This window comes from Helicoverpa armigera, chromosome 26, assembly GCF_030705265.1.
Source record: "Helicoverpa armigera isolate CAAS_96S chromosome 26, ASM3070526v1, whole genome shotgun sequence".
NCBI lineage: Eukaryota > Metazoa > Arthropoda > Insecta > Lepidoptera > Noctuidae > Helicoverpa > Helicoverpa armigera.
The window spans coordinates 2,407,332-2,424,685 of record NC_087145.1 but is presented as its reverse complement, the minus strand read 5'-3'; the positions used below and the strand labels follow the sequence as shown (position 1 = coordinate 2,424,685).

Below are 17,354 nucleotides of genomic sequence, written 5' to 3'. Positions count from 1 at the left end.
GTATTGGAAAACTTTGTCATGGTTTCAAATCTAGACACATAGGTTAAGTCTTATTTTAGAAAACTTTAACTACCAAGACATTATTAGTTTATAATAATTAATTTTGGCGATTAATATATAATCGCAAGTCCAACATAGCCCTAAAATCATTACTCTCCAGTATTAAAACACAAAAAATCAATAAAACCCATAATCGTACCGTGCGTAATAAGCCTAAAACTAATTCCGTGGACTAAAAATAATAAGTTTTTAACACAAGAGCGGTTTAATGGCTTGCTTTATGAAAGCACGCCATGCAACCTGAAATACTCAAATACTTTGTACTTTATATAAGTGTTATAATATTCAGATTTTTTTGTTGCTGCTTTGAGTTAGAATATTTTTGTGAAAGCTTCGTTATATTTTATCATAGATTTTGGTTTTTTATTATTGTCTCATCTGTCTAGCCTTTTCAAAAATATGTTGGGGTCGGCTTCCAGGCAAACTGTATGGGATTAAGTATCAGGGTTTTACATGGGGTGACTGTCTTTTTAACACGACAAGATAGTAACAATAGTTTAACACATTGCTAATAACAAGCCCCCACATATAAGTATATTTTAGCATTAGTTATCTAACGAACACTATACCCCTTCCTTTTTAAGACTGGTTATCAGACTTCCTGGCTTCTGACTACCCGTAATGACTATCAAATTTGAAGAAATGACATCTAGGACACATTTACTGTGCCTTCCGAAACACGAAAAAATTTGCTATGACAAAAATAAATGGTCAATAATGCACAGACCAATCGTGTCAAACGTACTTAACCTTTGATCGACCTTGAGCTCCTTAACTATGTGATCAAAAGCGTAGGCAGAAATTGAGTGTTCTTACTATTTACCTTCTTATTTCACATAATTTTGTAAGTGCTAAATGATAGTTGGAGCTAACCAACAGAAATAACCAACACTCAAGTTTTATGACTATAATTTGCTACTTAAAAATATAAAAAAGAATTTTCATGTATTTTTGTTTTTATTTCTACCAAGAACGGCACAATTCTACGAAGTATTTATCTAGGTGTACCAAATAGTGTTCTAAAGACATGTAATGTTACACCAAGTACTTCATATTCTACACACTACTTCTTTCTAAACGACCACCAGTATTCTGTCACCAGTTATAACCTTCATACACCAAGGAGAACAAAATGACTAGCGGAGGTGCCATAACGGAAGTCTCATAAGAAAGTAGCCCGCCAAAATACGGGGTGTTCGGTAACTAATACCTAGTAAGAAGTGATTTCTTTATTTAATATACAAAACTATTTATACATTTATGAAAAGCTACGTGCTGAATAACTAATTAATATCCTATTAAATATCTTATCTGTACGTTGAATTCTTATTGTCTCCTTATCTAAACACTAGCTAGAGAATTCTTCAAAAGTCTTTGATAAAAACTATCCTGTTCTTTCTCAAGGTCAACTCTATCTCTGTAGCAAATTTTATTAAAATCAGTTCGGTGGTTTAGACGTGAAAGCGTAACAGACAGACATTCAGATAGACAGACAGAGTTACTTTACAATAGAGTTCATTTATAATATTAGTAGAGATTATCAATACTGATGAATGCAATACGTAATCACAGATCACACCACATCGTAACTGATCGCCCACCGTACCTATTTGACCTAGAAGACAGCGTCTGACCTACCTGCATTTTGGCATCTCCGCTCATACCTTATTCCATGTATATTTTGCGGTACAAATATAGTTTTAGTGTTCAGTCGCTAGGTGACCACTTGGCCAGGCGTGCGTGACCAGCCCAAGAGTTCTCAGAACCAATCACGTCAACGTACAATCGCTTTTATACAAGCTTTTGTTTAAACGTCTTACGTTTAAGGACTTTTAGATTTCTTCAGTGGGTATTTTTATTTCATTTTAGTCTATAATCAGTCCTACAGTTATAAGTTGATGGTAGATCTAATTATTTTGGTTTTTCTTAATGGGAGTGGAAGATTTTTTATGTACTGGATGAAATGTCCGTGCATGCCAATCGAAATTCGGATAGGTTTTTTTGCCAACATCTGTACTACATTTATCTATACTAATATTATAAAGAGGAAAACTTTGTTTGTTTGGTTGTAACGGATAAACTCCAAAACTACTGGACCAATTTTAAATATTCTTTCACCATTAGAAAGCTATATTATCTGCGAGTAACATAGGCTATATTTTATCCCGGTGCGGGCAGTAGCTCCCACAGGACGCGGGTTAAACCGCGGGAAAACGGCTAGTGTATTATAAATGCGAAAGTAACTCCGTCGAGTCTATCTGTAGCTTTTTCACAGACAGACTTACAAATAGTTAGTCACAAATAGTGGTCAAACTTACCCCTCTTTTTGCGTCGGTTAAAAACAATACAAGAACAAATGGCAAACATTATTTAGAATTCAGTAAGCCTCTTGTAATAGGCCCGTGGGCTAGCAACAAGTTTCATGTTAATTTCAAATAGGCGCCCCACTTAATCGTTCAAAGATTATGACTTTAGGCAAAAGGTAAATTTGCCTACAACTTGATAATTTTAGGAGAATAATGGCTGACTTTTACCGGGACAAGCCAAAGGATTAATTGTTTTGGGAATTTCGAGCTTATCTCGTACGAATACGGTAGAAATTCCATTGTTTTAAATTGATGATGTGGCTTCAAATGATCACGTGAATTGGTGAGTCCTGGCTGTCATTTGAACATCTTTGGCAGTCGTTACAGGTAGTCAGAAACCAGAAAGTCTTTCAACCAGTCTTGCAAAGGTTGCTCAGGTAACTGGGTTGAGGAGGTCAGACAGGCAGTCACGTCATGTAAAACACTGGTACTCGTTGCATTTGGTTAGACACAGCCGACCCCAACATATTTAGGAAAGGCTAGAATTATTATGTCGTGGTATAGCGGTATTTTCTTACATAAATAACAAAGTATATTAAGTTGTTTCCCAAATTAGCTATCATTGTTGTAAATTGAACACATTATGGTGATTCCTATTCTATATCAGTTCACATATTCGAATCAGGTCAACCCGTCTGGGTCAAACGGCTTAAATATAGTGTAACTTTGTCTTCGATTCCAATTTGAATTCTATTGTGAAGACAATAGAGTTGATTGTTCTTTGGTAGTAATTTACAGAGTAGCCGACGAAGTCAAGTCTGAGATTTTAACACATCGAGTGATTTTTCAAAATTGATTTTATTGGTTTGCTGCAGGCTTATATTTAAACTAGGTTTTGACCGCGACCTGGTTCGTGTAAAATAGTAAGTTTGGACAACATTTATATATTGTAAAATGTGAAAGTAATTATGTCTCTCTGTCCCGAATATACTCCAAAAATACTGCACCACTTTAAATGAAATTTGGTACACAGACAATTTAAAGCATTACATTTAGAAAAATCATAAGATACTTTAGAACCAGATGATAGAAGCAGTTTCTTCAGGACACAAGATAAACCATGTGGCACATTATTTTATAAACTGATGTGAAATTACTTAGTTGTAGTACAAAAGAAAATGTAGGTGTAACCATAATTTAAATAGATGTACTTTGTAGTATTCATAATTTTCTTATTGGTAGTTATTTTAAACGTGGAGGCATTGCCCTCTGAACGAATTTAAACCCAGTCTCCGGGTCTTTGTTGAGAATTCGTACTAAGTGTGGCTAAAAATACGCCTATCAGACTTGGATACTTATGCCTTTATCTATCTAAAGTAATATAATAAAAATAATAGTTTTTTTGTTATTTGGTTTTCACTCAAAAGACTCAAAAACTATAGCACCAATTCGAAAAATTCTTTCACAGTTAGAAAGCTGCGCTCTTCCCGAGTACCATGGGCTATACTTTATCTAGGTACGGACAGTAGTTTTCACGAGACGCGGGTGAAACTACGGGAATAGCTAGTACTACTAGTATATTATATTCTATGAATGAAGCATTATGTATCATTTTCAATTCGCTTTTCATGTACGTATTTCTTAAGTTAAATATTCTGTCTTCGTATTTAAGGCTTTCACTAAGACTCGGTCTCGAATTGTGGTCTACCAGGCATCATTTTAGGCTTTGATAGTTAGGTATTTCTGAAGGTAAGAAATAATTTATAAGGCGTAGACTACGGCTACGGCGTAGCTCACCGCAACGCTACGCTTGCTACGAATCGTAGAGCATAGCATAAAATGAATGACATTATATTGATAAAGGATTATTCATGTGTTTTATTTACAATTTGAATAATATGTATATTATGTATGATTCACCAAATACATAATGAAGTATATAAGACACTTTTCTATACTAACATAAGAAAGAAGAAACATTTTTTGTTTGTTTGTACCCTATAGGCTCCGAAACTACTAAACCGATTTGTAAAATTCTTTCACTGTAGGAAAGCTACACTTCACCCAAGTAACTGTTATATTTTATTTATAAGCTATATTTTATTTCGATATGGGTAGTGAGTAGTCCCCTCACGACGCGGGTGAAACCGTGGGAAAACGGCTGGTAATAATATAAAACACGTTTACTTTATACGAAATAATACGAGAATTTTAAAGTAATTGTCAATTTCATAAAAGAAAATAGAATACAAAAAATAAAATCCTTTATTAAAAGGATTTGACTTGGGCCATCGAAAAAATTACTCCAAAATGAATTACCAATTACATGATGAAAATACATTTTCATATTACTTGACACAAAAAAAATGATACAAAAATAAATACTGGTTTGTATTGATAGAAATATAAGTATTTTATTTTTGAAAATTTATGTAAGTCACGTGAGATTTTTTTAAAAGAGATGTAGTTTTTACTTTAGGGCTTTACTAGAAATAACTTAAAACACATTTTACTTATACTTTGTAATGTATTTTAAATATTTAAAAGATTAAAATAAAAACATTAACGGTCGATATTTACATTATGCATTTCAATAATGCAAATTATAATGAGATTTTTACTTCATTGAACTTTTTTAAAATATGTGATGGATTGAAAAGGTCAGATAGGCAGTCGCTCCTTGCAAAACAACTCAACTGCATCCAGTTAGACTGGAAGCCGACCCCAACATAGTTGGGAAAAGGCTGGGTAGATGAAGTTACAGAAAAAAATCTTTTATTTTCTTTTTATTTATCAACTACATATCATCGCATTTTGAAATACAATTATAAAACTTTTAGATGATCACAAAATTATTTTTACTTCATAATTCATGTATTATTTTACTTTAAAATTTGCCCAATAACTTCACTAAAATACAAAACACGTTTCGGTATAAATCCAAAATGTTAGGTACTGCATACGTATACATTAACTGCGCCAATCGTAAATACGATCAGAAGTCGTAATTTTACTGCTGTTAGATAAGCAATTTGCTGGCAATCAGTCAAACTATACCGCGGGTAAACTTTAACCTACTGACATGGTTATCAACTATTTTCGGTTTGTAGCATTTTCAAACAAAAATGTTACATTTCTTTAATAAAGATAAAAACAAAAAAAAACACTAGAAAATAAACGACTACAATAATCAATCTTTTCCTAAGTCTGACATGAAACAAAATTAGTTCAGCTAAACTGGAGATAATCGCGTACAAACATACATACCTACACAAAGGTCAAGCTGAGAACTTCTCTTTCTAAGTCAATTTAAAAAACTAAGCTAATAACAAGTCTATAGATGTTTGCTGCTCTTTCATGCAACAACTAACGGATGAATTTTTGATAAAACTTGCCAGTTATTTATCTGAATAACATATAATCTATTTTTTTTCTGGGTTCGAAAAGTAGTCCACTGTGGAAACGGGTAAAACCGCTGGCAAGAGCTAGTACTTTACAAATGTGTTAATGTGTTATATTTAAAGCACCCTCGCATTAGTTGTTGGCCCTGATAACTTTACATGACCGAACTGACCTTACGACTCAAGGCTGAGTCGTATTTGACTACTTTGAGCCTGAGTAGTCAAGTATAGAGAACCTATTTTTATACACAGCAATATTACAATTCAAAGCTTTGTTAAAAGTTCAAATATTTGGTTTAAAAACATTAGTAAATTATGCAGTCTGCTCAGACCCTCAAGTAAACGCCGTGATGCTTATAATGTCTTTGGGGAAAAGATGCATCTTCTCTCAAAGAAAATGCACTTCTTATGATACTCATTTGACAAAATCTACGTCGGCATTAATACCAGTCCCTTGGTGTTAAATTTCGATTTTTCTTGTTACACACTTCCAAACAAAAATACATTCTAATACTCTCATAATAAGTCGTAAAATCGAACGGTCATCTACCTAAGCTCGGTACCAGCTAATATGAACTGTGGAAAGCAAACAGTACACTCTGAAAGTCCGTCAAAGAACGCGAAAATGACCCCTATAATGTAAGTTGTAAGAACCATTATCACGTAACACAATTATACCGTAATCGAATTCGGACGTTTGTGTACACCGCACACATATACATCTCGTTTTAGAAACCTTTCTTATTAATGATTAAAAGTCGCCCTTAAAGCTAGAGTAATTAAGTCGAAAATCGATTATGATTATTATAAATTGTACAACCTATTGACTCGCGGGACAGCGTGCATTCGGTTTCCAACACTTTGTGAAAGTAAGCTAAATAGGAGCTTATGTTGGGTTGTTAGAGTTTAGTTTTGAGTGCTCGATTTGTGGAATACTATGTTTTGTGTGTGAAGTAGTAGCCGCGGCCGAGGGGTGAAAGGGGTGACGGCGGGTGGGGAGGGGTGGGGGGTAGCTAAAGCCTTTCCAGGTCTACTACGTTAGTACCGCCGCGTCTGTCGTATCGCACGCACGGATGGCGCGCATCACATCGCGCGTGCGCTTTACGATTTTTTTAAAACGTAATTTTCATCATCTCTCCTTTTCTAGCGGCTTTTATGATTTTTTTATTGGTTTAAATGTTAATTAGTTGTTTGTGAGCGTGAGTGTTGTGTCCGACTGCGGGGAGGTGCATCTAAAGGCTGAATTTAATGGATGCGATGTGATCGTACGTACGATTGGTATACAGTGAACGTATGACCTACTTGTATGGAAACGTACAGGTGGCAATATTTAAAAAGAATAGAAGGCTGAATGGAGCCCGAGTGTACTTGAAAATTAAAAATAGAACGTGTCTAGCGAAAGCGCGGGAAACCACACACGGCGGCTAAAAATGGCGGGAACAGTATTGTTCCTCAGTATGTAAGTGAGAGTGCGTAAACTGGAATGTTCTTATTAAAATTTCACGAAGAAATTTAAAATGGAAATTGTACTGTAATCCTGCAAGCTTTTCAAAGCGGTTGAAAGGAAATTGGGAATTAAAATATTAAGTAAGAATCTGTTATTGTTAAGTTTATGATGAAGATGAAGTACTTTTTAATACCGTCTTAAGAGGGGGAAGTATTAAAGTAAATCTTTAAAAGGAAATAAACACTAGGATAATGGTTTCGTATAAAAAAATATATATTAAATGATACATGCACATTTTCATATGCGTAAAAATAAACTGTGTCTATTTTTAAGTTAAGTTCGTGTGTAATCATGATCTGCCTAGCCTTTTCGAATACAAAATAAGGCTTAATGAGTACTGACTTTTTGTCATACATTTAAAAAAAAAAATTTCCTTCAATAAAAATCATATGAATATACCTCAGAATCATCTTTCAATACAGTTTTAAAATAAAGCTTAAATATAGTATTAATAACCGAAAAATCCGAAACAATACCGAGAAATCGATACAACACCGTTAGAATCTTTTCATTGAAAAATCTAGTTTTAAAAAGAAAAAGATAAGCAAAGATATCCAATAATCCTTTTATTAATAAAAAACTCGTCTTCCTGAAGTAAATCAAACGCTCCATCTTTCATAATTCTCTAGAGAAGAGTTCTCTATCTACAGGGTGTTCTCAACATATAGGTTTGTCTCTTATACAGCGTGTTCTCCCCCAGCCAAAGACAAAAAACGATGATGATGGTCTCTTTTGAAAAAAATAATGGTCCGTTTTTTTTTAATTTACTGTCAAGCACTTTTGGCGATTTTTGATGTTAATTGCTTAGGGCTAATGAGTTTAATTTTTTAGTTAATGATTTTAGTGTATTATTAGTAGATATATATAAATGGGCACGCTCCCAGTCGATAGCAATGGGGATGATTTTTTAAAACTTTTTTAGTTTTAGTTTTTTTACTAGGATAGGTTTTAATTTTTGTTGTAAATATTTGTATATGTATTCTGTAAATATGTATGTAGATATATACATATTTTTTCTGCCATTTTTATTTCAGTATATTTATGTGCACGTGAAAAATATCTTGCTCTACTTTCGCTCGTTTCAGAAGTTATGTAACGGGCCAGTAGTTTTATATTTCCTTTGGAGATACAAGAATTAATTCTTTCAGGAATTCTTGATTTTCAACAGTTTCTTAACGACTTATATCTTAGATTATGTAAATAGTAATTTTATACCTTGCCTTTGATGTTAAGGGAAAATTAATTCATGAAATTGGATTATTTGAGCGTGAATAATAGATTGGGCTGAATAAGTGTTATTTAGATCATTATTTTATAAAAGAGAGCAAATCGGACAAGTTTATTTGTTTTTAACAGTTGCCATGATATTATAAAAAAACAGTTCAAACAAAAACAACCTTCTTAAATATAACATACAATCAAACATTAATAAACATAAGTTTGTCCCAAATTATTATTTCTTCGAACAATTTATTTAACGAGCCATCCAAACTTAAGTCCCCACTCTAAGATAGCTTTACTCCTCTAGTTCACTAATACTAGAGGTGATCCCTAACATTACACATAAAAACAAGATACATAAATATTATTTTTACTACCTACATTTACGACAAAATTTATAGAGATACACATTAAATGTCGTAGCAAAGGTCTACGAAAGTTCGTAGCCCGCTACGAAAGCTCGTAGCCTCGTAGACTAAGAAGTGTGTTATAGGACAGTGATGTGTTATTAGAGAAATTTTTGTGTTATGTTATATAATATATTTTGTGAAGAAGTAAATATTATTTTACATGATAGTCATATAATTATGTATTTTCGTAACAACTTTTAAAACCGTTATCCAAAAATGGGGGAGGTTTTGTGTTTCAATTGTTAATATATTTTACTAGCCGTTTTCCCGCGGTTTCACCCGTGTGAGTGCCCGTATTGAGATGAAATATAGCCTATTTTACTCGCGAAGAGTATAGCTTTCCAACAGTGAAAAAATTGTTCAAATCGGTTTAGTAGTTTCTGAGCCTTTAAACAAATTAAAAATGTTTTCGCTTCTTATTTACTTATATATATTTTAAAATAAACTATTTACATAAAAAAATCTTTTCGCTTTATTATATTAGTATGGACTAGTGTTATAATATGAAAATATTTTTAAAAACAAAGTGTAATATACTTTTTCAATAAATTACTCAATTTTCACTGTCAATTTTGATTACTATAAGTGATATACTTTTCAAATCACGTTCCTAACTGGGCTAAATTAGGGGACTACTTAAATCTATGTTTGGCATAAATTGGATAGGCTGGGAGTGGATTACATCTGTCTAATGGATAGATTGGCATCTCAATTATGTAACGGGTACCCTCTAGTTTCTCATTTTGATTTAAGCGATTTTAGAGATGTGGGTTTTTTGTGTGAAACTTGGAGTTAGATATTTTGATGATTATAAATGTCGTCATTAATTTACGAAGTAGATTTTTTTTTTATTTCCAAGCAAAATATAACTTTTATTTAAAAATTCAGGAAACGTAGGTTTAGTAGTGTATTCACAGTCCATTTGATAGTCTACAGATAATATTTTTTTCTAAGTTGAATGCCTAGAATTAATATCAGAGAATAAAATTTAATTTACTTTCATTTAAAAAGGCATTGCGAATACCATGACTTGCATTAATGAAAGAATAAAAAGCAATTTAAGTTCTATGTAGCGATCATTATTTAAAAATTGCAGTATCATGCTTGTTTTCCTCAAAGAATACACCTTTAAGTCAAACATTTAGTATAACTATATATAAGTAGTATATACATTGACTCATATATGTATATAGCTACTTACAAAAACACCATAAAAATTTAAAAACATGTGTATAACAAACAAGATATGTATAAAAACAATAACTAAAACCCCCAACGTAAACAATATCGATTTTTTCCACAACTTCTTTTCGCAACCCATAATGCTAAGGTGGTCTTCGTTACGGTAAATTTTCGCCCGATGCATGAATATCTTAACTGAAGTCTGCCCTGGGGACCCGTGGCTGCTACCGGCGATCTACGCATTGATTACGTAAAAATGGTAAACGTTCCGATTGCTTTATCTCGATGCGGATTCATAAGGAGTTTTCCCCTTTTTTTCCTGCTATTTTCTGCTTCAGGATTTTTCTTGAATGCAGATTTTGTTGAGGTTGAAAAGTGTTACGTTACTTTTTGCCTTTATTTTCTCTTACGCGGAAATGAACGCTGTATTTTTATTGAAACATGATCCTTCTTATTTTAAAGTCAGGTATGAATTGTCATTTTTCAGTATTTCAGTTTTATAATGATATAATAGTATTTTTTAATTAATATTTAAAAAGGTAACTTACATGGTTAAAAATAAATAAATAAATGAGAAGATAAAAATAATATTTAAATGTAGTGTGCAACAATTTACCTGTCACTATAAAATATATGAATATTTTGTACTCTTCATATTATGTTTAAGTTGGTATTTTCCTTGTAAATTACCGTTTATTGAACTATCGTCCAAGGTAAAAGAGAAGCATATTGTTCAAGGTTAAACAAATCCAACATAAAGAATGTGTGTCTATCCATACTTATGATATGAGATTGAAATACATATACCATTCCTTAATAATGATAGAACATTTATTAATGATAAACTCTATATAAAACCATCACTGTAACGTTTCTTTTCACATTTTAAAAACACACGTTTATCTAAACCCTTATAAATCCACCATCTAACTGACAATAAACAAGATCTCCATCTAAAACTTTGCTACTCAATATATCTTAGACACCAAAAAAAACCTTTCTTTCTTTCTTTCCTGCTAAAAGAGACTTTCCAATATGTAGTTTTGCCGGGGAACCAATCGAAATAAATCACTATATCACGATTGTCTCGGAGTCGGTCGTACCGAATAATCGAATCGTTTTGTACCACTGAGGAAGGAAAGATAGCGGAGATGACATAAGGACGGTAGGTCAGAAGCCTTCTTGTAGGTCAAGTAGGCATGAGGAGTTCCTAGAACTAACGGCGCGTTCGGGTTCTTTGTTAAATCAAACCCAATCTGTCAAAAATTTGTCTTGATTGATAAGTGATTTTCTTTAAAAAATAGTGAATTCCATTGAAGGGGTGTGAGCGCAGAACTCGCATTTTCGCTCGCATCGCTACTTTCTTAGTAGATTTTGCGTTTTGATATCTCTGCTAGTCATTTTGTTCTCCATGGTCGTACCGAATAATCGAATCGTTTTGTAAAATCGATCCGATGCAGGGGCATCGCGTAATCGATAGCAGATAGAACGATGCTCATTATTTGTGTTCTGATTTCAAATTCTAAGTTATTTTTTTTTCTAATAATATTCTTTTGACATGACTTTTTAGAGTACCCATATACTGCAAACTTATAGTCAGCTGATAGTTTGTTTGGGCTCATAAATCAGTATGAAGGTGAATGGTAGTGCGCTCATTACAAAGATCAGGTATTTAGACGACTGAAAACTTTGATTGACTTATGATTTTGATAAGGCCAACTGTCGTTTGACTTTTTAGTCCTGTGTGTGGGTATTAATCGATAGCAGAAAGAAAGATGATTATTATTTGTGGTTCTGATTACAAATCGTAAGTTTTTCTTTTTAATAATATTCTTTTGACATGACTTTTAATGGACTCTTTTGATGTTCAATAGTATTAAAAAGTATGTGTATTATTTTTCTTTTTGATAATTATTTTTTAAAGGGCAAATGGAGGCGATAGATCGATAAGTGTAGGTGGATACATAGGCATCAATTATAGTACATTTAGAAAGTTTTTTAATCAAACGGTTGCCTCGAGGCTTGCAGACAGTATGTGGGTGATGTTATTCTGATTTTCATTATCATCTTGTTAACACAGTTGTTTATCCAATCGTACTTAATATTGGGAATACTGGTAGTTTATTGTGACTTCGTCCACTTATTTATATCGCACTTCTAATATGTTCAGAGCCTATAAATATAATAACAATAATTTCTATGTATCTGGTGTGTCGTTCACAATCGTATAATATTTTTTTTTCTTTCTGTAAATAATTATAAACGTGCTTTTTCTATTTCAATAAATTCTGCCAACGGTTTCACTCCCGTCCCCTTTGAACTATTTCGCACAACCGGATAAAAACAAAGTATTCTTTAGTTTTTTATATAAATGTGACTGATCGTACGAGTAATTTCCGAGATAAGCATGGTCAAACAAACAAGCTTATCACCTGTAAAATATTACCACAGATATAGAATGAGCATCGTATTTATTACGCAGATCGTCGAGAAGGCTCCAGGGGCTTACCTTTGCCTCGGCCAGTGCGTGCCTTGACCGGAAGTCGGCCATATTTTATTTATAGCCCCGAGAACCGGTCGGCGGGAAAAATAGCAGAACCTTTATAGTTATTGATTTTGAATAAGAAGGGTTGTTAGTGGAAAATATTGGCGTTGGGGTTAACAGTTTATAATATTATGTAGGTACAGATAGATAGATAGATAGAAAGATATTCATTATTAGGTACACCAATTTTACATTTTTGATCTTAAACTATTTAAAGTAGGTGACATAATGGGCAGTTTTATCGCCAAGAGCGATCTCTTCCAGATATTACATATATAAGTATTATCTAAAATCATTAGAAGTGCTGATTTTTGAAAATTAATTGTTGGTGGTTATGTTTAGAAACATACACAATTAAGTTTTTGCACATAAAAATGTGAGACTTGAACATAGAACTGAGAGATTTTCAAATACGATTAAAATACCCTAGTTCGTTATTTTTTAAGTTTTTAAAACTCTTATAGGTATATATTCTTTTATTACATCTAGCTGTACAATAAAACTTCTCACGGGTTATCAAAATACGATAATGAAATGCCTAAGATACTATTCCGGTTTTGTTTTTCGTAGGTCTGTCTGTATTTATGATTTATTTTGGTTTATTTTTAATAATATACCTATAACAAACAAAGGTCTTAAAATAGAGTTTATGTACAGAAATATAATATTGTAACAAAGAGTATATTTATAAGTAAGCTGCCAAAACGTCAAAATAATTCCCAAGATAGTCTCGTAGAAAAACTAACACAAAAGTAAAAATAAATACCTACCTAAATCCAATTTGTGTTTGTCTATAAGAATTAATATGATAAAGAGGAAACATTTTTTGTTTGTTTGTGTACAAGCTCCGAAACTACAGAACCGATTTGAAAAATTCTATCACTGTTGGAAAGCTACACTCTTCTTGAGTGACATAGGCTATATTTTATCCCGGTACGCGCAGTAGTTCTTACGGGACGCGAGTAAAACCGTGGGAAAACTAGTGTTAGACAGTGCATACTACATCTTCATACTGATTTATGAGCCCAAACAAACTATCGGCCGACTAAAAGTTTCGCAGTAGTCGGTACTCCAAATATATTTCTATGGCCTTAGGCACTTAGGACTTACCTAAGCTGAGGTCAAGCCAAATTATTGAAGCATTAATATAAAATTTAACTTTAATAATGACCTTTATAAAAGTTTAGTGTTTCAGCCGACTTAGAACTAACAAATTGATAGATCTTAGTGAACTTGAGTGAGAATATTATAATTTTCTACTAAGTTCGGAGAAATTAAAGTGTTTTCGGATTACGATTTAGGGTTGCCAGTTTATTGCGTAATAAATGGGAATTTTGAGATGTTTTTTAACGGATTTCAAAATAGGAGGCTCTGAGTTTGACCTGTATGTATGTTTGTGTGCAATTGTCTTACGTTTCCTTGAATAGATTTTGATGTGATTTTCAGCATAGTATTTATCAGACTTAGATAAAGGTTTACTAAGGTATATTACTCATATGGAATTATTTTTTTTGGTTTCTTTAGAGACAACATAAGATATTTAACTTATATAATGAACCATGACTATGTATTGGCTACTTAAGGTTATTTCTTAACTCTGAGACACTAATTGGTACAGTTAGAATAAATAAAGGAATAACTTTAATTTGTCTTCGACTTAATGAAATAAAAACAATAGGTATTTAGTTTCTATCTCGTGAAACATCAATCATTTTCCTTTTCAGTACTGAAATACTAAATACTCTTTCTATTATGTTTTATTCCGTAATGTTAAGGATTTTGCTTTACTTATAGCGGATTGTTCAATAGTTGTAATTTGTCTATACAATTAATATCAGTATTTTAGATATTGTTTGATATTTTGCCTTTTCATATGCGCAAAGTGTAAATTATGTCCTTACATTAATCATAAAATTATTCATCATTAAAATAACATGAAAATCCGTTCAGTATTTTTTTAAGTTAGATATTTTTCCTTTTCGTATGCGCAAAGTATAATTTTCTTTCCTTATATTAATCATAAAGTTTTCATCATTGCATATCATTAAAATAGCATGAAAATCCGTTCAGTATTTTTTAGAATTTTTGCAAACAACCGGACCCAGAGGAGGTATTGTTTTATAACTTCTCATGAGAAGTAAAATTATCTGATCATAGTGTTTTTCTTACTAGGATAGTTTTTATATGTATTGTAAATATCTATGTAAATAAAAATTCTGACCATTAAATATATACCAATAAACAATTTCGACGAAATGAGAACCTCTTTTATTGGAAGTCGGTTAAAAAAAACACACACACACATTTTTTACATTAAATTGTGGGCGTCTCCTTTTCACTTGTAAATTTGACAGCCCTACTAGAAAGTCAGTTATGACTTTTAGCCAAACTAATTGGCAAAGTTAAACTTGACGTTCAAAAGAAATCATCCAGTTCTCCGACTATGTTTTAACCGTTTTTATGACAAGAGCTCTTCTCAAAGCCGTAAGAACTTTATTATTTTCTTTGTTAATCTTTATTAAAATTTGAACAAACTGCTTTGGGTGCGTTCTTGAGGAATAAAGACTAGCTTCCAGATTTTTTTGTTGTCCTGGCTCGTTTTGCTGTATTTTCTTTAATGTTTTTATGTACAAGTGGAGCGTGGATAAACGGGCGTCCTAATGATCGTTTTTTCTGGAGCAAACTCGATAGGTAACCGCAGTTTATAAGTGGCGCATAGTTGAGCATGTATTTATTTACTTTTTACTCTAGAGGTAGTGCGCAATGTAGGAAAGGTTTTGTGTAAATTGTAAATTGATGTGGTTATTCTCATGTTCATAGTGAATTTAACTCATTGAATTTATTGTTTTAATCTTACATAGATATTTATTTAAATAACAGATTTATAAAACCTAAGAAGTATCCGAACTGCCAGGTGTTTGTAATGACTAGAATATTTATGTGCCAATATGATAAAAATTCTAATAACAAAAAAAAAACATAAAAGTATGAAACTAAAAACCCTCTCATTAGGTAAACATTGCGACTCATAAATCAAATCTTATTACTGAAATACGAGACATAATTAAAAGAACAATTTCGGACGACTTCGAATATAAAAGAAAGCAGAAATCTTTCCAAGAATTACAATTAAAATAAATTATCACATCTCAACGTGAAACAAAAGGGAATGGATGAGAAAAAAAAAATTTGGGCTCATTTAATGAAATTTCGACGAAAATAGAAGAAGTTTTGGAAGTAAGTACGAAAGTAATATGCGTTAGGATTTCGTACAAAAAGTTAAATAGCGTATTAAGAATTCAATTTGTTTAATGCCCTCTTAACTTTGGAACGCTTACATACAAGCCGAGTTTAAACTTTTTATAATCTGAGGTACAAGAATTTATGGGACCTGCTTGAATGATTTATGACTGAGAACATTAGGCATTATATCGTGTGCAAGTGTGACAGTCTTTTTTCTTCATTTTTTACTTTTACTACTCTGTTTTCTTTTTTTTAGTTGAGTTTAAGTCATTTATGTTTCTGCCCTTTCAGATTTAAATGAATACAAATATTTATTACAAATTATACAATAAATAAAAAAGCGTATGTTCCGTGCGAAATACTAAGTCAATTATACATCTATGAGTTAAGTGGCGACGAGAAAAATCTAAATCAAAACATATCACTAAAAATTAAGTAGAAAAAATATCGGTTAAAAATTAAGAAGAAAGTGTAATGTGAAATACATATCAGATGAAAGAAGAAAAGGATATTTGCGATGATAACGAAAGAAAAACGACGGGGGATGAAAAAGAGGCCGAGAAACCATTTCAAATACAAAAACAAAGAGAGATAGAAACACATAGAAGTGTATCAGGATATCTAAAAACAAAAATATCAAATTTTGAAAAGATCTCACTTAATTTGAAAAGAAGATACGCTCGTTCTTCGAAAGGATCGTATCACACATTTCGGCCATTTGCAAAATTTGCAAAAGTGGGTGGTAGTTTTCGTTTTTCGTCGTCGATGTCTCGCGGGTGTCTCTCTTCGAGTGGAATATGGCCGGTGGTGGGAGTGGTGGCACTCCTGGCTGCCTGGGTGGGGGGGAGTGAGTTCCCCGAGAGAGAATGCTGCGACCCCGTGTACCCCCCGAACACGGCGACAACGGCTGCCGCGCCGATAACACCTCCGATACCGAAGCTAGCAGGTCAGTGGCTTTCATATATTTTTCTGTGTTTGTGACTTCATATTACGTCATGAAATTTGTAGGTAATTTTTTAACGTTTGTTTTTCGTGAATCGTAATATTAAGTGTGCGGTACCAAGTATCTTATTTGGCTTATTTTTGGTGTGATCTTGAAATTGAATATGTTATGCTATCTGCTAACAGTTTAAAAAAATAATTTAAATGTTTTCATGAATAGGTACAATATTTCCATTACTAGTAAACACATCCAAATTACTAGTTAATTGTTAAACTGCTAAACCGAATTCGATGTTAAGAAAGATGAAATCTAGTAGGTAATAGAATTGTAAATAGTAAAGTGTGCCCAAAATATCTTTACAGTTATGTGAAACTGAAGAAAAAGGTGTTGCTGCTGTATATTTAACTGAATTGAGACTAAACATTTGCTCCAAAACCCTTTATTTTACGACAATATCGTAAAGATGAAATAAAATTCCATACGCAAAAACACCAATGGGGTAAATACTCGTATTTTCCTTTTCTTACAAATAGAGG

General features: G+C 32.5%; 1 protein-coding gene across 1 annotated transcript in view; it reads left to right on the top strand.

Annotated features, from left to right (window-relative positions):
- The first annotated feature begins 6,793 nt into the window (after nt 1-6,793).
- LOC110383024 (uncharacterized) overlaps nt 6,794-17,354 on the top strand; it is a 223,631-nt gene continuing 213,070 nt past the window's right edge. The window contains exons 1-2 of the mRNA XM_064041726.1: nt 6,794-6,886; nt 16,167-16,821. Coding sequence (XP_063897796.1) covers nt 16,368-16,821 — 454 coding nt within the window. The 5' untranslated portion in view covers nt 6,794-6,886; nt 16,167-16,367. The remainder of the gene's footprint in view (nt 6,887-16,166; nt 16,822-17,354) is intronic.